Source organism: Agelaius tricolor, unplaced genomic scaffold, assembly GCF_023055355.1.
Source record: "Agelaius tricolor isolate 1412-34295 unplaced genomic scaffold, bAgeTri1.0.p SCAF_15, whole genome shotgun sequence".
In the NCBI taxonomy this organism is placed as follows: Eukaryota; Metazoa; Chordata; class Aves; order Passeriformes; family Icteridae; genus Agelaius; species Agelaius tricolor.
In genome coordinates this window covers 6,097,355-6,123,391 of record NW_027269275.1, presented here as the reverse complement: position 1 = coordinate 6,123,391, position 26,037 = coordinate 6,097,355, and the positions used below count along the sequence as shown (strand labels likewise).

The following is a 26,037-nucleotide window of genomic DNA, read 5'->3' as shown; positions in this document are numbered from 1 at the left end:
ACTAGTTTAAATACTGCTAATACAAGTTTTATCAAAGTAACTGTGATGAAGAAATATGAAACTATTAAGTCAAAATATTTGTAAGCCTGCATGCAGTTAGGGTGGCACCATGCTGAAGAACTGCAAATTTGAAATTCATCATGAAACTAGTAGGAATTTTTTCCCTAATTTAAATAAGAGTGAAAGCCTTAATCAGCTTTTTTCAGGTGACTGGCTTTTGCTTTTCCATCACATAAGCTAAAACATATCTTGAAACCTATTTTTAAATATACAGCATATTTCTTGGCCTTGCTGGAGCTTTTCTTCCCATCTTTCTCAGGAAAAAATAAAGTCAGTTGGTGTTGCTGGGGAGAAAAGAGAGAGTATGGCCAGGATACCCACTGCTGGTATCAGCATGGTTTACAGTTACATAAACAAGTAATCTTCTGCCATTTTCTTGTTGTTATTATTGGGGCCCTGGGCCAAATATGTTGAAATAAAGGCTGGAACTACAAATGGGTTTAGATGCAACACTACAGAATGCTGTGTCATGCACTTTTTTCACATTTTCTCTAATGCAAAACCTGGGGAAAAAAGCTCTTTGTAGCAGGATGTGGCATCCAGGTATTATCCTGTTCACTGGGCTAAAACATCTTCCCCACTTGAGCTGAACAGAGCCCAGGAGCCTCCTCAGAAGCTTCTCCCCATAAATAACGTGGCCATGTGTGATCACAGCTGGGCACCGAGGGTGCTGTGAGGGTGGGAACAGCCTGGGAACTGCAAGGAAAGGATGCAGAGCCCTGGCACACAGCAAGGGGATTCAATCCCTCTGGCCCTGATCTCTGGCAAGGGTTTGGGGCTGGAATTGCTGCAGAAAGCTGATGCAGCACAGGGAGCCTTTGTTCTGCATCCCTTCCAGGCAGGTTTGGAGAAGAGCTGTCACACAAAGGAAGGGACACACCCTTAGAACTGACCTAACATTACCTGGCTCATGAAATCCACAACTGGTAAAGCCAAGATTTTTTTTTGCCCAAAAGTTTTAAAAGTTGAGAAAAGTGATAACCCAGAAATTGGGCATGTTTGCCACAAACCACAAGGCTGCTGAACAGCAACTCAAAACACTGCAGGTTTAGACTTAAACTTTACTGGGGCAGAACTTGAGTCCTCCTGAATTTCTAGTTCATGGTAGCTCTTTCTACAGTAGAATCCAGGAGAAAACACAAATAAACAGAATTTAAAGTTTCTTCCAACCATTTCCTGTTTGTAGATGTTTGGCATTTGTTGGAATTATGGCTAATTTGGTGCCAACACAAACACTCCACTACTTTGATCTAGTTGGGAGACAAGGAGCAAACAGAATATTGTTAAATATCCTTTTGCTATTTTGGCAAGTAAGCCAGCATTGCAACAGTATTATAACAATACAGTTATGATATAATCATCAGTATTACTGATTGCAAGCTACAGTTTGGTGACTTAATTTACATTTTATAACACAACTTTTAGATATTAATATCCATCTGGAAGCTCTTTAGTTCTGTATACTCATACTTGAAACATTACAAATCCATTACATCCATGCATGGGGTCATAAAACACAGGAGAATTAAGACAACTCCCCCTTCTCTGGGATTTCTAAAAGTCTTCACTGATTATGTTTTCTAAACCATTTCTGTAACTGCTTGTTCTTGTAGAATTTACTTTGCATTTGCTTCTTTACAAGTAGTGGAGAAGTAGAACTGTTATTCCAGGAAATATCTTCCACAGCATGCCCTTCTTAGAAATGTAAGTACATTATCTGCTTCACACAAAAACCTGCAGGCACTCAAGGTGTTTATCTACACTGTAAAATTTCTTGTATGTATACAATGTGTTCATTTCAACAAACACATGACATCTAGGATGTGGCAGTGACAAAAGGAAGGTAAATCTATTGCCCATGGTAAGGCACATATTTATTTAGTTTTCATTCTTATTTTAAGCATTCCTACAAATGTATGACATGCCTTATTGCTCAAAAAAACCAAACCCAAAAGAAGTTTGGCTGTAAATTGACTTACAGTAGAAATGCTTAAATTTTTGGAGGACTTGATCAGAGGAAGATAATTCTGTGGGTTCTAAAAAATACTTAGAAAACAAAATAAGCACGCAGAGCAGATACTGAAAAATTTCCTGATTGCTAGTGTCAATGGCTTCAAAGTTCAGAATGACCAGGAGGATTACTACATCATTTTCTTGCTGCCTCTGAGCATGCTTTCTGTGAATTTCGTGGCTCTTCCTGCTCGAAATACTAAATTTTTCAATGAACAAAGGTTGTGGAATGAGAGAGAAAAAAAAAAGTAGAAGTACTGCTGTACTATAAAATTGTGATGGAAAATCAACTAAATACTGTCCTGAAGAAGTGAACTCTCCCCGACAATTCCACAGAATTTGTATGGATTATTGGGAAATCAGCCTCCTGTGATAGGACCTGGAGTTGGTTTGCGGGTTATGGCTTCATGGGCATGGTTTTTTCTACAATTACTAAAGACAGTGCAAATAAAACTTACAATCAAGACTTACTGCAGGGGTAGGTTGTGCCCATTAAGTAGAACAAAGTCTGGCATTGCCGTTATCTTCCAGCTACAAAAGGTCTTTTCCCCCTCTAAACGTTTATGGTGCAGTTAAGCAAGAAATACAGTGGAGCTTATAACGTGTTGAACAGAACACGCAGCTCTAACTTCAATTGTAAAATCACACATAAACGGAACTAGATCAGGGGGGAGAGGGGCGGTGGGAAATACATTTTAAAAACACTACAAATAAATTCTAGGGCACTATTAGAGCAGAGCATCCCCCGACAGCCGGACCCTCGGGGAGCGGCCCCGCAGCCGCTTTCCCATGGGGATGCGAGGCTCGGAGCGCTGGCCGTGCCTGCCTGTGCCGGATTTCCGCCGCAGCCCGCCCTGGCCCGTTCGAACGGCGATGGAGCGGCAGCCGGGCCGGGGGCCGGGCCTGTGACGGGCGCCTGTGCCCGCCCCGGCTCTCGGTCTCCGCCCGGCAGGGCCGAGCGCCCGGCGCCGCGCCCGCCCCTTCCCCTTTCCCTTCCCCTTTCCCTTCGCTTTCCCGTCCGTGCCCGCGGCGGGGCCCGGGCGGCTCCCGGAGCAGCGCCGGCAGCAGCGGCCGCAGGTACCGGGGCCGGGGAGCGGGCGGGGGGAGCCGCGCGGGGCCGCGCAGGCCGCGGGAGCCCCGGGCCCGGCCCTGCCCCGGCCCTGCCCCGGGCCCGGCTCTGCGCGGCGGCGGGGCCGGGTGCGAGCTGCCCGCCCCGGCCGAGCCGAGCCCTGCGGCAGCGGCGTGCGAGGAGCGCTGGCACCGCGGGCGGGGTGGGGACGAGCATCTTGCCTTTGTTAATTAATTAATTAATTAATTAATTGTCAGGTGTGCCACAGACCTGCTCTCCCAGAGCGTGAGCTCGCGCAGCTCCCCGCGTGTTTCGCCAGGTGTGTGAGGGGCAGGCGGAGCTCATCCGCTGCCAAAGCTTCGCACAAAGTTGTGCGGCTGAGGCGCCGGTTCCCCGCGGCGCTGCCCGCAGCAGCCGGGCCGGATCCGGCACCGGGAGCAGCTGTTGCTGCCGGGATGGAGCGGGCGGTGCCTCGGCAGGGACCCGTGGAGCGATGGCACTGCCCCGGTGCCCGCTGCCAGCAGCTCTGTGCAGCACCGAGAGCCGAGAGCACCCGGCCACTCACGGGGCAGGGGCTGCACGAGCTTTGGGGCTTGCGGCGGTCTCAGTTCCACGGCGTGGAAAACATCGAGTGTTCTTTGAATGCTGTTTCTAGTTTTTTATAACACAGGTGTTCTCTGGCATCATTTTTGCATCTTTTGACCCCTTTTTTGGGTGTTTCCTGAAAGTCAGGATTTAAATACTGGCTTCATGTTTTAGGCTGAAAAAACTAATTTTTCTGTGAAGGGCTTAGACTTTTTAAAAAAGGAGAGCCTGGAGTGTGTTTTGAGTCAAGGGCTAAAAAACTGAGGGCAGTCAAAATAACAAATGATTCTGAAAACCTATTCAGGAGTATGTGAAATGGTGAACATTAGTCTTTATAATTCTAAGGTAACGTTTTCTGTACTTTAATTTGCTGAGTGGTACAGATTTAAAGAAAAACCTTGCATTTTGATAAGACAGCCTTTATGTACAGTAGAGTTCTAGAAGTCAAAGTGTGTGATGTCAGTGAGATGTGGTTTTATTTTCACATATTTCATACAGTATCAAGTGAATGCTTGGGTAGGAAGATGCATTGCTTGTGTGTGTCCATTCAGGAGTCAGGCTGAAGAATAATGAATTAAAGTGACTGACACCATGACAACCGTAAGACAGAGAAGGGTTGGAAAAGGCACAGAAGCAGCTGAAGATCAGCCTTCAGAGGAGACAAATGTGAAGCCTGATGGGAAAATTCTGCCTGGTGGGTAATGAAAAACAAAGTGACATTATGGCTTTTCAGTAGTGTTTTGGTTTTGATCTGTCCTAAGCACAGCTCAGAGCTAGGCATGTGCCAAATGCATTTCCATACTTGAATATCACCAAAATTAATTGGATGAGACAGAGGGTCTCATGCAGATTGCTGCATGTCAATCTTACCTATCTCTGTTTTAAAATCCTAATTTAAATTGTTTCAATTTATTATTGGTGACACACTATCAGCTTGTGTGTAGCCATCCAAAGTTCTTCAAAGAATCCCAGTCCAAATCATTGGTAACATAAAAGGATTTGAAGACAACTGATAAAATGTACTTAAAATAGGAAGGTTGCATATAAAATCTGAATTTAACTGCAAACATTTGCTTTTTAATTTATAGGACACTGGTTAGGTAAATTTAAAAGAGCCTCATTAAGTGTCCAAATTCCAGGATCTGTTTAAGTAAGGAAATTCTGACAGCATTTTTGTATGGAATTATAACTTTAGAGCTGCCAAAGTTCCTTGTTTCTTGGGGGGATTTTTAGATTAACTTATTTTAAGGGATATTTTGATCTAAATTCTAAATGTTTCCCTGCATTTGGGCAGATGAAAGGAAGGTTCTGTTGTTGTTTCTGCACAAGCTCACATAGGCTATGTATAAAAGAGTAAGAGGTCACAGCTCTCCTGCAGCCCAGCCCTCAGCTCCATGGAATTGCAGTTGGAGCCCTTAAGCAGATGTCACACACAGTATGAAACAGCCATTTCAAAGATACAATTCCAGATCACAAATCCATATTAAACCTTACCTTAACATTGAAAATACAAAAGCCCCAGGGTTGTAAGTGCCCAGTGAAGGCCTGGAGGCCAGAACACATCCTTTCTTTGCCATCACCCCATCCTGCCCTTGCTCCTGTGGCAGCAGGAGCCCAGCTGCAATTCAGAGCATGGCACCATCATCAAAGGCTGCTTTGGCTGCTCTTCAGTCTCTTTGTGGGTGTTTACTGAGGCTTCTGAACCTTCTCTGTTGTTTTTTACAAAAACTGGCCAACCCCCCCAAAAAGGCGGCTGGTTTTAGACCTTTCTTGTGAATTTCTTGCTTTGTCATCAGTCATGCTGTATTGCTTGAATTTAAAAAGTTCTGGAAGATATTTCAATTCAGATTTACAAATTAGTTATGGCATTGAGCTAAACTTGTATAAGATCATGGTGTTCTTAAATTTAAAGTATGCCAATTAAGGCACACTTTATTTCACTTTGTATGTAAATAAAATACTCTGATTTTTCTATATGAGAAAATAAAAACAAAAGCTGTGTTAAATCCAGGTTCCTGTTACCTGCAGAATGTAAATTGTACTGGCATAGGCAATGGATCAATGGCTTTCCAAAATCTCCATAGGTTCAGTAATATGTTTCACAGTTACAGACTGAAATATTTTTCTTCAAGGTCCTCCAGGTGGAAAGCTGTGGAGCATACTCTCAGTAACTGTTGGTGGAATTGTTGCCATCTCTCTTGGACTTCTTACTTCTGTTTATGTAGCTACACTGCATGAAAATGACCTGTGGTTTTCCAATATCAAGGTAACAATAATTTTCCTTGTTTCTTCAGTAGTTTTGTGCAGCATTAATATGAGCATTATGAAATTTCATTTTTTTGGGTACTTGTATTGCAACATGCTCAAGACCAGAATATTTAATTTTCTAAAATTCCATTTAAAAAAAGCTGTGCTTCCCTTCCCACCATACTTCATCAGTTCTATAAATACCTGTCCCCAATTTTTTCTCTAAAAATATTGCTAGAGAGTTCCTGTTTGAGTTGTAGCTATGGTTCTTCTAAAATTTGTTCTTTATCTGCAATAGAATTTCAACATTTTGCTATATCTTTTTCTATAATCATCTTACTTTTTTCCAAAGCAATCTAAAATTAAAATAAAAACCAACAGTTAAAAGTATGCAAAATCCTGGCACACAGTTCCCGAATTGTATTTCCACTGTTGTAATATTATTTAATATTATTTTGTAATACAGTTTAGGGACAGTCTCTTGCTATTCAAAACTAATTTTATATAATGTCATCCTAAATGTGCAACCCTCAAAACATATTTCTGCCATTCAGTAATGTCAACCCAACCATTCCCAAGACCCAGGGCTGACTAGTTTTTTCATAGAATCACTGCAGAGAAAATAATGCAGCTGTACCCACAGCTAAATTTAACCAGAGAAAAGAACAGGTGAGTCATTTCCCTTTCAAATGCCTAAAATCCATTCTGCTAGGTCGTGTAGTGTATTGTTCAAAGAGTACATTTATTTAACTGGAATACTTGCCTTGCAATATGTCTTTTCTATGCTACCCTTTTTGTGGCCCAGAAATATTTATATTCCCCTAATACAAATAATTTGCATTTCCTGCAACAATTGCTGTTGTATTATACCTATAATACTTACATAGAGAGGTTGTACTCAATATATGGAAGGTACACCTTGGGTTTGCCTTTTCCTTCCACAAGCAAAGAGTGAATAATTTCAAGGTGTTGGATATTTCAGTACAAGCAGCATGGGCTTGTGGCAATGTATGAACATCACGGATGCATCTTTTTTATTCTGTCAGACTGACCCAGAGAAGCACAGAGTTGACTGAAAGAAGCTGCTCTGTAGTTATAATTAAGTTGTCCCCTCAATGTGTGAAACAGTTGTTTTATTTGATAATTATTGTTTTCATTTTAAGTACACTGGAATGCCCCTAGATATCCAAAACTGAAATAAACCCCTAGATATCCAAAACTGAAATAAACCCCTCTAGTTTTTTGTAATCTGGACTCTGTTGTCTTTGTAGCTGTTATTTCATCCCATGGAAGTGATGGATAGCTGGTAACCCTGCAACAAGAGCAATTTCAGCCAATTTGAGGGAAAGATTCTAAAAGCATTAAGTTCATCTGGCAGCAGGGTAGAGGAGAAAGAGCTGCAGACACTCCCTGGTCTCACAGTGTCCCTTCTTCAGAGGGATGTGATCTCCACCAGAGCATGCATGTGGAGATTGCACAGTGCTCACTTGAAACAAAATACTGCTTTAGGAGGGGCAGGGGAAGAGAAGGGTGCATATGAAGAGTCTGAACTTTCCTGCAAAGCTGAGGCAGGGAGGCTCATCCCAATATCTGTAAAACAAACCACAGCTGTCTCTGTGCCTGTGTGTAGGAGTGTGGTCTCTCCAGGGATATGTACATGTTTTCCAGCACTTCTCAACTGGCTAATTTTTTCATTACAGCACATACTTTATACTAAGAAAGAGAAGACCTTCAAAAATCACATGGAAAATAAGTGGAAAAGGTGCTTTCTTCTCTAACATTTTATAGTTTGGCCAAAGCATCTATTTTTGCAGATATTAACTGAACTTTCCAAAAGTTTGAAAAGTGTAAATTTTATTTTAGTCCTTACCCCTGCCCAGATTCTCAGAAGGGAGAGCTGCAGTGTAATCCTTGCCCCACAATTATTGCCTGCCTTGATTAGTGAAATACAGATGTGATCTCATTTCATTATGTTTTCATTAAACATAACATGGAATAAATGGATGCATTACAAATGCACATCCAGTGTTTTGTTAATCCCCATGCTTGTGAAATACAGTAGAGCAACATCACTGCTCTGCAACATAGAAAAAAAATTCTAAATCAGTTCTATTTCCATCTATTTTAAACTACTAGCTTCAGTCACCCTGAATTGGTTGTAAATGGAGCAAATTTGATGATTTATGTTGTTGAAATCTGATACAAAAATTATGTAACAGTTACTATTCCCCTGAACTTTGTTCCTTTCACCCAATAAGCTACAATTAGTCAGATGATCAGAATTCATGCCCAAAAAGATCTGTGTAGCAACTTAATTATTACAGAGATGTCATGGAGACCTGTTTTGTCATCTTTCCTTCTGTATGAAAGTACTTTTCTATTTGAAGAAGATCTGCAGTGTTTTCCTGACACTTCTGCACTAGGCAGATATTTGTACCTGCACCTTTTAGGTGCAAAAGGTGGAATTTTGGTTCTGAAGACCCCACTGATACATGAACACCACAACTGCATGTTTAAAAAGTAGGCAGTTGTATTCAACCCTAAAAATGGGAAGTAAAAAGAGTTGATTATGCAAAGTCATGATTCCTAACTCCTAAATAATTGGAGTCAGGACTTGCACACACACTTGCAGGGATTGCCTTTCTGTAATTTCAGTTGCAATTCATCGAAAGCCAGTTCAGATTTGGGTGTCTTCCAGCAATGGTTCACCCAAGTAGAAAAACTGTCTGGTCGTTGTTCAACTGTTGTGCTGTATTTTGAATATTGCTTTCAACAGTGCATTGATTTCAGCTGCTGCTCTGTGTGTGAGCCTTGTTCTTGTTTGCTGGTAAATGTGCCTGCTATTATCCATTAGCCATGGTCACAGGAGAAAGATGTACCATTGTTTTCTTACCAGAAAAACTGAAAAAGCACATCTTGAAGCGTGGTTTATGCAATGAAGGAATATGCAGTGAAGGAAGTACACAGTTGTTCCTTGATTTTTTTTATTTCAAGACTTCCTGAAAGAATGACCAAAAAAAAAAAAAAAAGAAACAGAAAAGATTCAGCATATCATGATACCTAGTCAGGAGCTGTGTTTGTGTCCCCTTCCAGCAGGGATCACAGGTTACAATCACTTAAATTGATCAACTAATTATTTTTTAAAAATTTTGAATCTCTTCTCATATACATTAAACCAACAAACATTTCTGTTTGTGATGGTGGAAGTCAAAACAGATTTCTTGTCCAAAAATCCTTTCTCAGTTTTCTGTAAATGTTCTGGCATAACACATCTGAAATGGCTTGTCTATTTTCAGTGATTTGCAGTAGCAGTTTAGTGGCTGCCCCTCCAGTGTAGCATCTTTTGGGAACAGAATCTGCCATGCAAATAGCAAAATGAGGGGCCATTTCTCCTGTCAGCCATTGCTTCTTCAACTGCAAATTCTGAAGACACTTTGAACAGGAATAAGCTAAGGCCATGTAGCAAATTCATACTGTAAGAAAAACGGATAAACTTCAGAGCATTCATTTCTTCTTCATCCCTTCTAAGAGTTTAGATACTGATATTGATTTTTCCTTTAATAAAATTGCTGCTTGCAGGAGGTCAGGAATGAAAATATAAGATTGCAAGTCTTTCAGCATAGGAATGCCAGGATTTAGTTTGTGAAGTGCTCCTATTTTCCCTTTCAACATTTTGAATGCAAACCAAAGATCATTGCCCAGAGAATCTGTGGCTGCCCCTGGGTCCCTGGAGATGTCCAAGGCCAGGCTGGACATTGGGGCTTGGAGCAGCCTGGGATGGTGCAGGGGGTGGCACTGGATGGGCTTTTAGGTCCCTTCCAGCCCCAGACAAAATGACTGTAGAAAGAAAAGCAGGGAAACAGTTGATGAGAACTGCACAAAGTGAATGCTCAGGCATGAAGGGAAGGAGGGCAGGCAGGGCTTGGGCAGCTCTTCTGCACAGCAGTGCCTGTTGAGGTGCTAGGGGTGCTTTACTCTGGATCAGATCTGCTCTGGAGCACACCAGAGAAGAGATGGACTTCAGGTTACCATCCTTTCAAAGGATGAAATACATTTGCTGAAGGCTTGTTCTCAACTAGGAACATTGACAGCAGCTGTGTGTTGAGAAAATGTTCAAATCTTCCTGGTCTTAACTTGAAAAACTAATAAATAGTTTCAATGACACAAATTTTGTTTTAGCAATCTCAAAAAAAGAAAAGTAATCTGAGCTTTATTTATGCTCATTATTTATAGAAAAACTCAACTCAGACTTTGGCTGCTTGCTCAGCATTCTGAAGGCCTTGCTTAAGGAGTTTGAGGAATCATAAGCTCTAAAATTTTGCACTGCCCTTGAGAGAAAGTCCTTTGTATTTGGTTGTGAATGCTTAATATTATGAGGATGCAATTGCATAAATTGAAATAATAAGCAGCTCTCTGTGTGTCCCAGAGGAATGTGTTCTTTGTTTTTCCCTTGGAACAGTGATAACTTCTTTGTTACCACCTCACAAAGTGAAGATACAGACAGATAAGCATGTGCTCTCACAATGTTTACCCATAAGTCTTCATGTTTTTATTGACATGGAAGGCTAGGAAAAGTATAAATTGCTGTAGAACTGGAAAAGTATTTTCAGTGAATATAACAGATGTTATCTTAGCATGAAACAGATGTAAAACTCACTAGTGTTTGTCTCATAAAGTATAGCATTTGGTTGAATACAGCTGGTGCCAGGATTACAAATTAATCATGTTTGAATGCATTTTTGCTAATTAGATCCCCCTCTGTGACTCCTCTCTCCCCCTTAATAAATTCCAAATGTTAGCATTCCCTTTTTTTTTCCTTTATGAGCATTTAAGAGTCAGCCACTTTTTGGTATTAGAAAACTTTCCAGTAGTGATGAATTTGAAAGTAGAGCTTGTTTAAAATCCAGCACTCTCAATTTGCTAAGTATGTGGCTTTTGGTATGATGATGATTTATATGTCACAGGGCACCTGGAGGGTTTAATTGTGAACTTAGATTAAATCACCTGTGGTTTTATCTATTGACTTTTCTCAGACCAGAACTAATACTGGTTTGTCAACAAGTGACTTCAATAAAATGTATGCTTTGAGATAAGAACCTGCACTGGGCAGCAGAGGAGAGAAGAACCTGTGGTTTTTTTTCAAGCTTTATGTTAGCTCTGAAATAGAATTGATTCTTCTCCAGCATAAGAGTTGGGATTTTATGAGAAAGTTGAAAGTCTTGGGGTTCTGTGCAAGGTTGCATTAACAAGATTGGCATTCATAAAAGTCTCTGGAAGAGTAATATTCTGTTATTTCAGTAACATTCTTTTGTAGAGAAAGATGAATTCATAAAGTTATTTTTATAAATCACACAAGTTTTTTAGTGACTTGCATATACCACATACAGGGATTTCACTGGATTTTCAAACCTCAGTATAAAATTTTTCTAACTAGCTAGAGACCCTTTCTAACTTGCTGCTTAGGAGATGCATTTGCTGGGATGTTATTATAGAAACTACTAAAAAGATCACTGATAATAGAACAATTCTGTATAAGACAATTGTTAGTTCTCATCAGATTGCTTGTTCATGCCATCTTTGTTTTAATGTGGTTGCCCAAAGCTGTGGATTTGTTAAATTTCATTAGGTCTTCACAACTAATGAGGTAACAAAAGGAAATGCATTTCAAAGCAAAGAGCTTTCAGATCTTACTCGACCTCATCTGCTGCAATACCAGCTAAGAAAAAGGCATGGTTTGAAATGTACCTGCATTGAAGTGTACCTAATAATAATTTAAACGATTTGAGCATTTTTAATTAGAAATAAGAAGTTCACCTAGCCCTAAAGCCAAGTAGAAAGTCCCTTTTCCTTTCAGCTGTAGGTTAAGAATGAGAGTGGTGCCAGCTGGCTTCCTGCAAGAAGCGGTGTTGAACAAGTGGGCAGCAGCATCCCCTGCCAGCTGAAATATCCCTGACATCATGGTGCAGCCCCCTCACAGCACACTGAATTAATTGAGCCTTCAGCTGGCAAAGCCATGGAGCACAGTGGGATAACCACATCTGGGAGAAAAGGTTAAATGCACAAAGCAGGGATATGCAGCTTTACAGCCCAGCTGTGGCCACTGTGCCAATCTAAGTTTGTCATGTTACAAAAAAATAGTGAAATGCCCAAAGTATTTCCAAGCAGCATATCAGAATCACAGAGAGCTTGTACTTTCCCCAGTTCAAAGAGTCATTGACACCCCAGCTGTTTGCCTCTCACCCTAATTTGTCCATGTGTGTTCACCTTTGGTTGAACTAAGTTGCTTAGGATGTGAGACCCAAGGACTGAAGCCTCTCTGGAGGCCAGCTTCTCTGGTGCTGCAGGAAATGGAGGTGAAGGCAGCTTTGGATGATGGTGAAAAGCAAATGGAAAGTGAATTTCCTGTTGAACTTCACTTGCAGGAGGTCGAAAGAGAAATTTCATTCAGAACCGAGTGTGGACTTTATTATTCCTACTACAAACAGATGATTCAGGCTGCTTCCATTCAGCAAGGTATTGTAAACTGTAAAGTAAGTTTTGCAGCTGACTATTTGTAGGTTTGGTTGGGGTTTTTTTCCAAATATAATTGAGAACAAGGCACACCATAACTATGAAAGATAGTGTAACAATTGTACTGGAGACAGATTTATTCTGTTCCTGTGCCAGGGAGCCACTAAGTTATGGACATAATAAATTTCCCAATGATGCATTGATTTCTGTGCCACACCTTCACATGCTGATGAAGGCAATCACTTTGAGGGACAGCTTTCATATCTGTTCAGGTTTCAGCTTGCTGGTTTATTCGGTTTATACAGTTTATTACTTTCATTTTTATTCTTCTCTTGCTTAATTTGAGGTATGAGCTATTTCTGGGAAGGGGCAATGTTTTTTGCTGTACTCCTGGACAGTAAATGACACAAGGAGCAGCTTCCAAGGAAATCATACACAGTGATGGGGCTTTCTCAGACAGTCTCATGTTTTCTAGATATTTAGCTGTTTCTCCTTAGCAATTTTGTTTATACTACACATTTTTCAATAATAACTTCACCTGTGGTTAAAGTAGTGCCAAGAACAATTCTCAGGATCCAGAATGTACCACAGATTCTATGCTGGGGATGGAAGTATAAAAAGAAATGTTTTATACACTACTAAATATATAGTACTTGAATTAGCACTGTGAGTCACATTAGAAGCAGGGAAGCTGAAGACCTCAGAAGGTCATGTTGATTCAGAGGTAATATGGTCTGAATCGTTGACTCAAAGTTTGCAGTGTCTGATGAGAGATCCTAAAATACCTTTGAAAAAGTTATTCACTGTTCAAATGAAGATGGAGGGGGAAAATGACAATCTCCTATTTCAATTTCTCTTTATCATTAAGGTTTACATGGTTTAGTATATGACAATAAAACTGAATCTGTGAGGACAATTAACATACTTGAAAGAATGAATGTTTACCAGGAGGTGTTTCTCAGCATTCTGTATAGGATTCTTCCAATTCAGGTAGGCATTTATTTTGGCTTTAGATTGTAAGTGCATTATGAAGATTGCGCAGTGAATCATAGCTCCCCTTTGTAGATATTTTCTAATTAGAAATATTCCTGATACCTTTTTAATTTGTAAAAGCAAAACCTAATTCATACTAAGTATAATCCCCCCCTGTGAATGTTTTAATGTCAACATCAGTATTCTTGTGTTTTACAGCAATACCTAGAGCCTGTTTATTTTTATATCTACACTTTGTTTGGACTTCAGGCAGTTTATGTCATTGCTCTGTATGTAACAAGCTGGCTTCTTAGTGGAACATGGCTTTCAGGGTTGTTGGCAGCTTGCTGGTATATTACAAACAGGTAAGTGAGATGAAACATTTAATCTTTCTAAAATTTTACCTAGTTTCAAAGGTAAGGCATTAAAGCTTTAACTGCATGATTCATTAGACAAAACATGAAACTATAAAGCCTCTCTCCAGTTAGCCAGAAAATGGAAAGAATATTTAAAAAAACAAAAAATAATTAGAAAATAATCAGAAATGAGCTGATGTATCAGACTGGGTTTTTAAAGGTTCTGGAAGTTTGAGTAGAAAATTTTGTCTTAAGTGGTCTCTGAAAGTGGACTACACCTTTCAGATGTGCCTGGAGCTCCAGGTGATGTACCCTGTCTTCTCCAGCCCAGGATCTCTCAGGTGTTAAAGACATCTGCATGAAAGCCCTCCAGGTGTCTCCTCACTGCCCCACACCTGCCTCCAGGCGTTCCTTCACACCCTCAGCTCATCTGAAGTTCAGCTTCTCTCTCCCCTTAATCCCATAGCCACCTCCTGCACTAAGCCTCAGAGAAAAAACATGGTAATTGAGCTGTTCTAGTGCTTTATCACTTGAAGAGTTACCAGTTTGGAGATAAAAACCTAAGAACTGGCTTTATGCCAGAATTAAACTGCTGGCATGAAGCTAAGACTGGTGACATTGGCTGTTACCTGTAAATTACTCAAGAAATTAAAAGTACAGACTTGGTTCTATCAGAAATGTTTGATATGTTAATGAGCAGCTCTAAAGGAATTTATCTGCAAGCACATTCACTACAGAATAATTACAGGTGTAGGGAGGCAGGGTGTTTCTTTCTCCAAATATAAAAGGAATTAAAAGCCACATGCAATGTACAGTATTTCACACATTTCTTTCATAAGGTCATCTCTTCCATTTACAGAATATCTGGAGCAAATTTGTCCATCTTTCTAATAATTGGTGAGCAGTGAGAGCTTGTTTACTTTATGCAATATAATAAGTGCATAGAATGGATTTGGATAAAGACTTTCTGTCCAGATTAATTACATCTGAGGCTACTGAGTAATTCCATTTAGACACGTTCTTCCTCCAGCTAAGCATGTTTCAGATTTGTTGCTTACTTGCTGCTTTAGCAAATATTTTCTCTACACTGGGAGAAAGAGAATTATTGTTTTAGCAAATATTTTCTCTACACTGGGACAAAGAGAATTATTCTTTGTTTTTAACTTTTAAATCAGGTTTTGCAAATGACCGTTCTTTGGGGAATTCTTCCATCACATACTTCTTATGTTCAAAAGCTTCAAAAAATGACCCAAAGCTCATAAGCAATTAAACTGCCTTCATGCTCAAGTCATTGGGATCACAGTGAAAATTATATTCTGTTTATATTTTTGTATGTTCATTTCCAAACCAAAAAATGAAGTAACATGACCTGTGGTGTGGAAATCCACAAGCTGGATTTTGTGAGTGCTTTTAGTTCGGGGTGTATTTGTCATTTCTAAATTGCCCAAGCTGGGCTTCATAAGTAAGATATAATCCATAGTATATATTTTTAGTTAGTGAAGCTGAAGTACATCATTTGAGATGCAGAAACAATGGATAACTTGCAGAACCTTCATAGTGATTTATTTTCAGAGCCAGGTGTGTTGAAGGAACTGCAGTGTAGAGCCTCCATTTTTATAAATAAAGAGTTAAAATCACACAAAGATGCCTGTCATTGCAAGCTGTCTGTCACCAAGTGTTGGCTTGATTTTAAATCTGTGAAACTCTCTGTTTTGTACAGAGTAGATACTACAAGGGTAGAATTCACCATTCCTTTAAGGGAGAACTGGGCACTGCCATTCTTTGCTGTTCAGATAGCAGCCATCACATACCTACTCAGAGCTCATTTACAGCCTGCTCAAGAAGTGAGTATTTCTGACAAGTGTGACAGGTAAACTCACTAACAGAGAACTGGCCTCATCTGCAAGAATTAAAGCAAAGGGGTGATACAGTTTCTTTGACCAACAGCTCTTAAGTTACCACTCCTCATTTTGGTCAAGAAACTGCTCTTTATACCACAGTAAAACAGGTATTGCATTTTAATCTGGGGCCTAAACTATGCAAGATCTTCCTGTTTTCTTGCAGATGGTATTACAGTGATAAAACACAGGCATAAGTCAAGAATTTGTAACTCTAATAAAATGTTTGTTATCCTCTAAGCTGTTATTGCAGTTAGAAAATTCAGTGTTTTAAAAGTGATTTAAAATAAAACCAGATTAAGGTGGGCTTTGGTTTGATTTGTTGGTTGTTGGGGTTTTTTTTTTTTGCTTGATTTTTTGTGTTTTAACCAGGAAAACTATAAAATAAAGCTTTGTTCCCTCCTTGCAGAGGCTCACACTCATGGCTGTGTTCATAGCTACGTTTCTCTTTAGCCTGACTTGGCAATTTAACCAGTTTATGATGCTGATACAAGCACTGGCATTGTTCATCCTGGACTGCTTGGACATGCTTCCCACAGCAAAGGTAACCTTCTCTTTGAAAGAACCTACTTTTGTTTCTTTGCCTTCACAAAGCCAACAGTTTTAAAGGTGTTTTCCTCACCAGTGGCCTGGATGGCCAGGGTAATACAGATGGTGCTGTGTGCCTTGTGCTTTGAAGTAATCACAGTGCATAAACTCTGCAAGTCTAAAAGTGAATGAAGGAAACAACACCATTTCTGGTTTTTGATCACTTGAACCTAGTTCATGCCTATTTAATTTTTGCCTGCTTTTGTTTAGACACTATTTGACACTTCCAAACACCATCCTAACAGTTGATCTGATACCACAGCTTCAGCATGGCCTCTCAAAGTTGCCAGAAGAAAAAAGTACCACAGGGAATCTTTGTGCAAGCTGAATTCAAAGCAGTGTATGAATTTTGCCTCAAGCATTGTGCATCCTCCTTTGGGGCCAAGCTCTGTTCACAGGAGGAGGATGCAGAGCACCAGGTTGCTGGGGAGAAGCAGTTGTCTTCCTGCATTGACATTCACCACAAAATAACAGCATTGCCCCTGCTGTGTTGCTGAGATGGATAAGCCAGAAAATAAAACAAGTCTTACTAAGAAGGTCAGGGATCATTGACAGTCAATCTTACAAAACAGAAATGTACTGTAGAAGATGAAAACACTGTCTTTGACATTAACATAGCTGTGAAATTCTACCAAGATTATTTTAGGCATGGTGAAAGCTTGCACTGGTTGAAAAAGGTTCTATCTAACTTTAGGAAAGGAGGATGAAGAGTAATTCATGTAAATTCATTTTAAATTTGAAGCAGACTTGAACTTTACTGATTGTATTAATTTAACTGAAAATGAGTATGGGCCCTGCATATCAAGATAAATGTGGCTTACTTAAGTTTCTTAACTCTTTATTATATCAGCAGCTGCAACCTAAAGTCAACATTGAATGTGACTGGTCAGCTGCCTTAAAAGTCAGCAAATTACCAGCTTCATGCTGAGTTATTCCAAAACAGACTCACCACACCACTGTGTCTGTACTCATTTTCAAAAAAGCACTGCTTAGAACTGTTGGACTTTGTTGGGCTCTCTGATACTGATTTACACCACTGCTGTAACACAAGACTGAACTTGGGATCTTAATGTGAGGTAAAATGTCTGTTTTGGTGCCACTGTAGAAAATCAGCTGGGCTTTAGTGCTTACATTGAGCTGAACACTGATAATAGTTTAGCATAACCCAAAAGGGATTACTTGAACTATTACTGCAAAGTTTGAGAAGGTAGGTGATGTTTGTTTGCTGAGCTGCACTGAGCCATAACTCTTCAGGCATAAAGACATCACAGAGGCTACAGAAACACTTCTTGGACTAAAGAAAATAAAACCATCTTCCAAATATTAAGTAATTAATATTTTCCTCACACTGCAGTTATAATCATCTATAATCAGCAGTTAATCTGCTTGATTATAGGATCAGGCTTCCTTAAGTATAAAATGGGCATAAAATATTAACCTAAGTAGCTCAGGACATAAATATAAAAAGGATACAGTAATGGCTTTAAATGTAATGATTCACTGCAAGATGATACATTATTTGCAAAAATAATTGATGTTGAAATAAATTATAAAACATATTGAGAGAAAAGCACCTATGACTGTAAAGTTTTGTAGGCATAAAAATCTCATTATTGTTACAGGTTACATGGCTGTATATCATTCAGATTTCTGGGTTACTGCTGGTCTGTGTCCTACAGTTCTTCAATTCTATGATTCTTGGATCATTACTTATAAGTTTTAATGTTTCTGTCTTAATAGCGAGAACAATCCAGGTAGGTACCAAAATATTTCTGTAGTACTAAATAAAGATTATTTTAATATATATGTGTGTGTGTGTGTGTGTGTGAATGAGTAATTTAGATGCATTAGAATTTTCATTTAGTAATATTAATTATAGGAATTACTACAGCATACAGCAACCCAAACATTGCCTGATCAAATAATGAACTCCATTACACTAACTGCAGCTTAACCAAGCACATCAGACATCATAATTCCATGATTGCTATTAACATTAATGATTGTGCAAGCTGCAGTTTGGATCCTGAAAAAAAAAATTGCATAAATGGACTTTACACCTGTTTCAGCAGGACTTGGCTTGAATTTATGGATCTGCCTCCAACAAAATAATCTGTAACAACTAGGACAGCTAGGCTCATGTCGAGTTCAGCTTCCTGAAATCCATTGTTTCTTCCAAAGATTAGGGTTTTTTAATGTAGTTACAGTTCTTTTTTTTTCCTGATTCTGGCATTGGTGACAGCCTCTGACCCCATTAAGGCATTTACAGGGCCATTCCTATTGTCTGCACCTATTCCCAGTTACCTGTGAGCAGCTTACCTGGATCTGCAGCTTGTAACTGGAAATTTGCTCAAAATCCTATCAGCTGACAGAGCCAGAAGATCCCTTTGCCATGTTTAGTGAAGGTGTAATGAGTAGGTATTTCAAAAGGCACACAAGATTGTGGAAATTAGGGAATAAACTCTGTAAGTACAGTAGGGCTGCTGCCAAAGAAAGGCTGTTTGGTTGCTTCCAAAACTCTGCCACATCAAAGCTGTTATGACATTGTCCCTTCAGTTTTGTGCAAGAAGTACATCTTCATTCTGGGTACTTGGTTCTGTGTCTATTTTTGCTTAAATGACCCTAATGCAAAGTTGGTGCTGCTCAGGACTAGCAGATGAGCTGTTGCAAATAGCCTGTGATGCTTTGTTCCAAATACATTAAAATAAAAAAAGAACTGAAATACTAATATTTTCTTCTTTGTAGAAAAACCTAAAAAAGGGTGGCTTGCTTAATAGGCTTGGGAAACTTATCCTCCATGTTCTACTAGTCTTGTGCTTGACTCTCCTAATCAATAAATTCATTAAGGTAGGCAAATAATTTTTAATATCAAACATTACGCATTGTATTATGTTAAAAAGCTATTTGTTAACCATCTACAGGAATATCATTAAACAAAAACTGCAGTGAGATTTTTCTGCATCTCAGAAACTGCATTTTAGAAATTAAAGATAGTTTTGCTCATCTTTGGTATATGGATTTGAAAAGTTCTTAAATTAACACCAAATAATTGGTGTTAACTTGGAGCTCACCTGTAATTTTATATCAGTTTTAGATCTATACTGCTGAGCATTTGCAACGTGTTTCACTGAATTTTCTTTTCAATGAATGCAGTTAAAACTGAATGCTTCTTTGATTGCAAAGCACCCATCTTAGTAAGCCTGTGTTGCTTTACAGTTTCATTTAAATGAAGAAAACTGCTGTTTACTGTGCAACATTTTTGATATTTAAAATATAATTTCCTTTCTCTTCCCCCCTTTGCAGAAAATTCTTAATCTTGAGTCAGATGAGCATATATTCAAATTCCTGAAAGCAAAATTTGGATTTGGAGCAACAAGGTATGATTTAGCTGCAGTTTTGCTTTTTTGTTTGACTTCTTTAATTGAAGCCTTCAGGTTGTTCCTGTTTCAAATGTGTGCAATAAATCACAGTTTTACCTCATATTTATATTATACTTGCCCTAAGAATAATCTGCACAACTGTGACTTTATAATTTCTCCAGAAGAAAGGAAACTTTGATCCTTTTGACATCAAGTTATGAAATGCGTGATGGACAAATATGATTTCTTTTTTTTCTAGAGATTTTGATGCTAACCTGTATCTTTGTGAAGAAGCCTTTGGTTTATTACCTTTAAATACTTTCTCAAGACTCTCCAGTACATTACTTTTTTACGTCTATGGATTTGTTCTCTTCCTCCTGACAGTAGCAGCTGTAATTGTTGCCTTTCGGAACCTCAGGTAAAAACGGTTTTAAGAAAATTCCCATTTTTATCAATTTTATTTTCTTCAGCTGGCTGAGGAATTGACAGGTGAACACAGCAGCAAATACAGGATTGCTTTGCACAGCTACTGAGGAGTGGGGTGTAGGAGAGACATCAGGCAGAATAAGTAACTTCCTGTTGAATCTGAAAATGTAACCAAAGGAACATCCTTCCCTACATTCACTCAAGCTCTTTGCTACTGAATTTTGCAGTATGTACAACATTGGTTGGGTTTTTTGGGATGTGGGAAAGCAGGGGAAGGATGTTTTTACATAAAACATTGTTAGTTTCTTTAGTTCTTCCCATGTTCCCTGTGCAAAGCACTCCAAATCACAGATTTGCCAGGTGTTACCCTCAGACTGCCCAGAAATGAGCTGGAATAGTCTGTGCTGAACTTCTGTGTGAAGGGGCAGGAGCTGTAACTGTGCATCACTGCTGGCAGTTCCCAGAGCTTATCTTTGGGATTCTGAGGTATCTACAGAACACAGAAGAAAATCAAACAGAAATGTTAATCAAAAAAAAAACCAAAAGGTTCATTATGGAGCTCTCAGTTTTACTTGTACAACCTGGGCAAAAGGTAGAAGGAATCATATGAAACTTGATTGAGCAAAAATTCAAGGAGTGTCACCTGACTAGTGTCACTATCAGAGATTCTAGGGAAGACTGGATAAAAAGGAGAGAGAGCAAGAGAAATGGAGAGTATCCAAGACAATTACATTACATTGCAATAGTAATTGTCAAATGTCAGTCATCAGTAAATAATTTTGGTAGTATTCAACCAGCCTCTTTAAAAACTTACTGGATCAGTCAGTTTTAAAAATAAAGATTCTGCAGCTCTTATTTTCTGCAACCCTAGATGTAATCCCAAACATGTCCCTAATTTTTAATGCATTTATCTCACTTATCCCCTGCTCTGAAGAAAATAGGAAAACCCCACAAACTGAAGCAGCTTTTTCTTTTCTTTTTTTTTTTTCTTTTTCTTTTGAAGGGCCCTCCACAAGGCTAGACACCTCAAGCAATAACCACTCCCTTCAGGGCTCATTTTCCCTAACTCTGCTTCCAGTCTGTGGCTTTGGTAACATCAGGACAGACCAGCACAACCCCACAAATCACAGTTCAATTCTAAATTCTTCACTCATCAAAAGCCCTCTGAACATGGGAGTAGCTGCTTCCAACAAGAAACCAAGTTTGCCATGCTGTAAAGAATTTTATCTCATTCTAATCCAGCTCATTTAAACCCATTGCATTTCCAGAAATCTGCACATGGAAAGAAACACCTGATGCTGCATCAAGTTGGTGGCCAGGCTAAATTAGACCATAGATACAATAGAAGGCTGTGGGCTCATAGATAGCAGTGGTTGTTGTTTCTGGCCCCAGAAAGATTCTGTGCTTTTTGAAATGCAGATGATTATGTGAAATGTGTTACAGAAATTAATATAGCACCTTTTTTTCTTCAATTAGTGGTTCAAATCAAGTCCATTTGAAGGACAAAATGGAAGAATACACAGTGACACTGAAGCCTGATGCTGCCTACAGCTTAGTTCACACAGTTCTTTTTGGATGTCTGGCATTAAGCACAATGAGGTATATTTTTTTTATTCTAAGGGCTTGTTCAGATAATTGAGTATATTTTTATAAGAGTGTAGAATATGTTGACCACAAACTGATAGGATCATGAACATTCTTTCTCTCCCTGGTGTATTTCTACTTGTAGACTGAGGCATTTCCCAAAATTCTGCCCGAAAGAATGGAAGTTTGGGAACAGAGATGTTCTCAAGAGAGCATAGCACAGTGCAGTGTCAGTCCTGTACTCAGTTACTGCAGAGGCATGAAAGGCCAAGAAAACTGTGTTCAGATTCCTCTAGCCATTACCTGCTCTCCCAAGCAGCTTTGCAGAGCTCCAGTGATCATGGAAAGCTTGTGTTCTTCCAGGATGAAGTACCTCTGGACATCCCACATGTGTGTGTTTGCATCCTTTGGCCTGTGCAGTACAGAGGTTTGGAAACTCCTCCTGAAGTGTCTCCATCTCTACACATCCCAGAGGGTGAGCACTGTACTCAGCCTTTCATCCCCTGCATCTGGACCAAGTGAAGGCTCAGGGCTCAGTATTGCTTGTAGTTCTCTCAAACCAGGTATCTCTGCTGGATGTTTGTATAAATTTAGGAAGTCAAATGGATTTTCTGGTGGTTTCTATATTAAACAATTCCATTGGAACACACTAGATGGCAATATAGATGTGGCTGTGAAAAACAGCCATAATTTTCCTAAAAAAATCTCCATATTAAGAAATCATCAGCAGTCTGAGAAGACCTTTGCAGTCAATTATATTGAGTGACAGTGTTTTCCACCTTGTAGAATATAGATTTAAAGATATAAATCCATCTTTTGTGATGGGTCTTTAATAAGGGTTTTACTTGAAAATAAAATCAGAATATGGGCTTAAAATTCAATCTCTTAAATTCCACTACATGTTAAATATTTCAGATATCAATACATTAAAAATTAAGTCTATTTACTGTATCATCAAAATAACCAATTTTTTTTTAATTTCTCATAGACACAGGTGATTAAGTATTCTATACCAATAATTACATTACTGTACATTTCATTTAAGGTAAGAAATTTTTTTCTCAATGTTTTGGCATATTTTAGTTGCATGAAATTTTTCCTTTCTCCTAGAAGGGTTGTCTTATTAGTAACTACATACAAGAATTGTAATTGAATTTTAAAAATTAGGATAGCTGTGCCTATGAAATTGTCTGTGAAGGATCAGCTGAGCTAATTTGATCCAAAGTAGTTGTTCATAGATACAATATGATTTATCTGATTGTATGTCTAAGTAGCAGGTGTTATTTAAAGGCATAATTTTATGGAGAGTTGTCTCTTTTGGTTTTAACTAAGTTGTGGATAAAATGCAGATTGTGACATTGTGTCATGATTTATTGTAGGAGCAGAAATAATAGTAATCTCTACTGCTGTGCCTCATCTCATCTGTTTTAAAGTACAGAATTATTAAATGGTCAAGTACCTAGTTTGTCTTCTATCTGTTCCAGAAACAGAATATTATTATTGTCAAACACTTAAATTTAAATGCATAAAATATACCTAAATCATAACATGTGCAAGGTTATCAGTCTGTCATAGCAGTGAGATTTAGAACACTGATTTAATAGGCAAACCATTCTTTTAATCTGTGGCCACAAAGACAAAAAATTCAGAGTCTGCTTTGGTGGAGAAATTGTTTCTGCAATAACTAGTCTGAGATGAAAATACATCTGTTAAATAATTCCCTTCAGAAAAAGGCAAGATTAAATTTCATTGTTACAGTTCAAAAGGCAGTAGTGAAGTAGTTAAGAAAGCTGCTAATAGAGTTCACTCCAGTACTGTGTTTCCCCCTCTAAAACTGAAACAAAAAGTAAAAAAATACTGGTTTCCACTTAAATTGTCTTATTGTTCTGTTAGAGGACTCTTTTTGTCCACTCATGTGATGGTTAGGAAGTCATTTGCTATTTTCATCATCTCTGAATATGACAGAAAAAATGTCATTTCTTCTGACATGGGGGATACCAGGAGCATGACATTCTGATAGTCTAATGTGACAGATCACTAGGAATAATTTTCCTCCCACTCTTCATGAGCAGATGTAAAGTTCCTAAATTCTGTCAGATTCAATTCTGAAGTCAACAGAAAACACTGATTTCATGGGCTTTAGAGCAGTCATTAGTTGTGCTCAGTCTGCCTGAAAAGCATCATTTTTGTGTTTGTTCTAAATAGAGGAAATAATTTTTATTGACATTAAAAATACTATTTTTCAAATTTCTCAGTAGGAAGGAGAAATTTGTCACCTCTCAGTTGTTTTTTGCCCTGAGTCAGTTCTTGCAGTTGAGCTACCAGAGGATTGGATCTCTCTGTGGGTCTTTTCTGCAAAGCTGAAAGAGTTGATGAGAAGCCTGAGGGAATCACAGAATATTCTGAGCTGGAAGGGACCCACAAGGCTCCTGTCCCAGGTGCCCTGGCAGTGGTCAGACAAGAATTCTTACAGAAATCCAGAAAGGACCCATTGCTTCTGTGAGAATGTGGTTTTATATTCTCTCTCTAACACCTTATAAACAGACAGTGGAAGGAGGTTTTTGGAGCAGAGATTTACTGATCTTTCTCTTTTCCAGACAGGAATTTCTCTGTGGAGTTCCTGACTGCTCAGACTGCAGGGGAGTTTCTCTGTACCCCACAAAGTTAACTGGCCAGCAGGGCTGGTTCTCTTCAATTTGTAGGGGGCAGTTTGGTGTTTCATTATCTGTTACATTTGTCAGAAGAACTGTTCTTCAGTGCAGTTCCTCAAAATAGGACTTCTATGGGATTATTAACCTAATCCTGAATAAGCCAATGAAAGCCTCTTTTGAGGCATGTGGTTACTACAGCCCCAAATACATCACTTGAACAATAATTTATTGAGATGCAGATGCAGCTACAATGCTGGATTTCTTTCAGATTTCAGGCACAGGATGTTTTGAGACCTGTAAGACATCTGTATTCCTGTTTACATGTGATTTTCATTATTAAAGTGCAAACATCTCTCAGATAAAGTGAAAATGCTGAAGTATTTCCATGCCTACTTTAGCTGTGCTGCAGATAACACAACATATGCATAAAGCAGTACCAAGTAGTATTTATGTTTCACTTCTCTTACACTTTTTAGGTAGGTTTCACCTTTATCTGTATTTTGTATTTTAACTTCACAATAATGCTCATCAATTTGTGTTTGCATGTCAGTAATTTTGAATAAATTGTTGGTATTTAAGGTGAGTTCCTGAGCTCGAGCATTCTAATTCCAAGAATTGCCAAATAATCTTGATTTCTCTCTAAGAGTAAACACTCCATTCCTGTTACTTCTGCAGCTGCATTTTTATCTTCATCATGGCCAAGTCCTTTTGCTCCAAACATGGACATTTATCACAGCACATACTGCAACATATACCCATGATCTGAGCAGCCTTTGGCTGTACTGAACAGCTTCATTCAGGGCTAATTTAAGCCACTTGACAACTGCTTTCTTTTCCTGAAGACTTTGACCCCAGAGACAAGCACTGTTACAAGTTGGAAACCTCTTTCACATTTCCCTCTCTCTTCTGAGCAGTTTGTTACATCCCTTATGTGCTCCATCTGTTCTTTTTATCCTCTCCTGGTGTCAACAGACTTTTTCTCAATCTGACATACACTTGATTTATGAGACAAAGTTCTGTCAGTGTTATTGGTCCATATTTTCATATGCTTTACTTTTTATTTGTCATTCTCTTGTATTTGGAACTCCTGAAGTACCTTAGTTTTCTCTTGGCTCTACTAATCAAATGTAGTGCTACCTGGAAACTTTTCAATGCGGTAATTGCAAGCCCCATGACCAAAATTTTCTTCCAGTGGAAACTGCTTGTACTCACTCAAAACTTGCAGAACTATGACTTAAAAAAACTTTACAGAGGGAATGCCATGGAATAGCCCCAGCAGTGAGCAGGGAGCTGTGCCATTGCTTCCCCAGGAGGTTACAGGGCAGAGTGCACTGACTGAAAAGCAGAGCAGAACCCATTCCTTCTGTCTCCACCCTGAAGGACTCCAAGCTCTCAGAATGTGTAGCTATCCTGGGCACTTTAGTAATGAAGAGAGGCAATTTTGATTCATGATGAGACTCCACAATCTCCTTTCACAACAGCTGAATTTACTAATCTCTGGGAGAGCTTCTGAAGAGCAGAAATACATCTGTTGTGCTGTTGTACTTCCCAAAGCTTCCCCACAGTTGTGATGGTGCCAGGAGTACTTGGACAAGTGTTTTAAGTAAGCAGGTACACTGGTGAGAACCTTAATTGGCCCAGTTTTACCTCCTGCCCCCAGGCCTGCCATGTCATTACAGTTTTGGTGAAGGAATGCCTGTGTTTGCTAAGGGGCTCAGCAGC

The 26,037-nt window shown here is 39.1% G+C and overlaps 1 protein-coding gene across 5 annotated transcripts in view; it reads left to right on the top strand.

The window, feature by feature from the left end:
- The first annotated feature begins 2,813 nt into the window (after positions 1-2,813).
- DPY19L3 (dpy-19 like C-mannosyltransferase 3) overlaps positions 2,814-26,037 on the top strand; it is a 35,108-nt gene continuing 11,884 nt past the window's right edge. The window contains exons 1-15 of one of the 5 annotated variants that reach the window (XR_011681277.1): positions 2,814-3,147; positions 4,276-4,418; positions 5,857-5,990; positions 12,394-12,484; positions 13,350-13,471; positions 13,673-13,818; positions 15,530-15,653; positions 16,117-16,251; positions 17,918-18,049; positions 19,041-19,142; positions 19,599-19,672; positions 19,914-20,072; positions 21,557-21,679; positions 22,028-22,139; positions 22,653-22,709. Coding sequence is in view for 3 of the 5 variants with exons in the window: in XM_071440278.1 (XP_071296379.1) it covers positions 4,316-4,418; positions 5,857-5,990; positions 12,394-12,484; positions 13,350-13,471; positions 13,673-13,818; positions 15,530-15,653; positions 16,117-16,251; positions 17,918-18,049; positions 19,041-19,142; positions 19,599-19,672; positions 19,914-20,072; positions 21,557-21,679; positions 22,028-22,139; positions 22,653-22,709 (1,614 nt within the window). In the remaining 2 variants the exon portion in view is untranslated. Of the gene's footprint in view, positions 3,148-4,275; positions 4,419-5,856; positions 5,991-12,393; positions 12,502-13,349; positions 13,472-13,672; positions 13,819-15,529; positions 15,654-16,116; positions 16,252-17,917; positions 18,050-19,040; positions 19,143-19,598; positions 19,673-19,913; positions 20,073-21,556; positions 21,680-22,027; positions 22,140-22,652; positions 22,710-26,037 lie in introns of all 5 variants that reach the window. The other 4 variants (XR_011681276.1, XM_071440278.1, XM_071440277.1 and 1 more) reach the window with 4 other exon arrangements.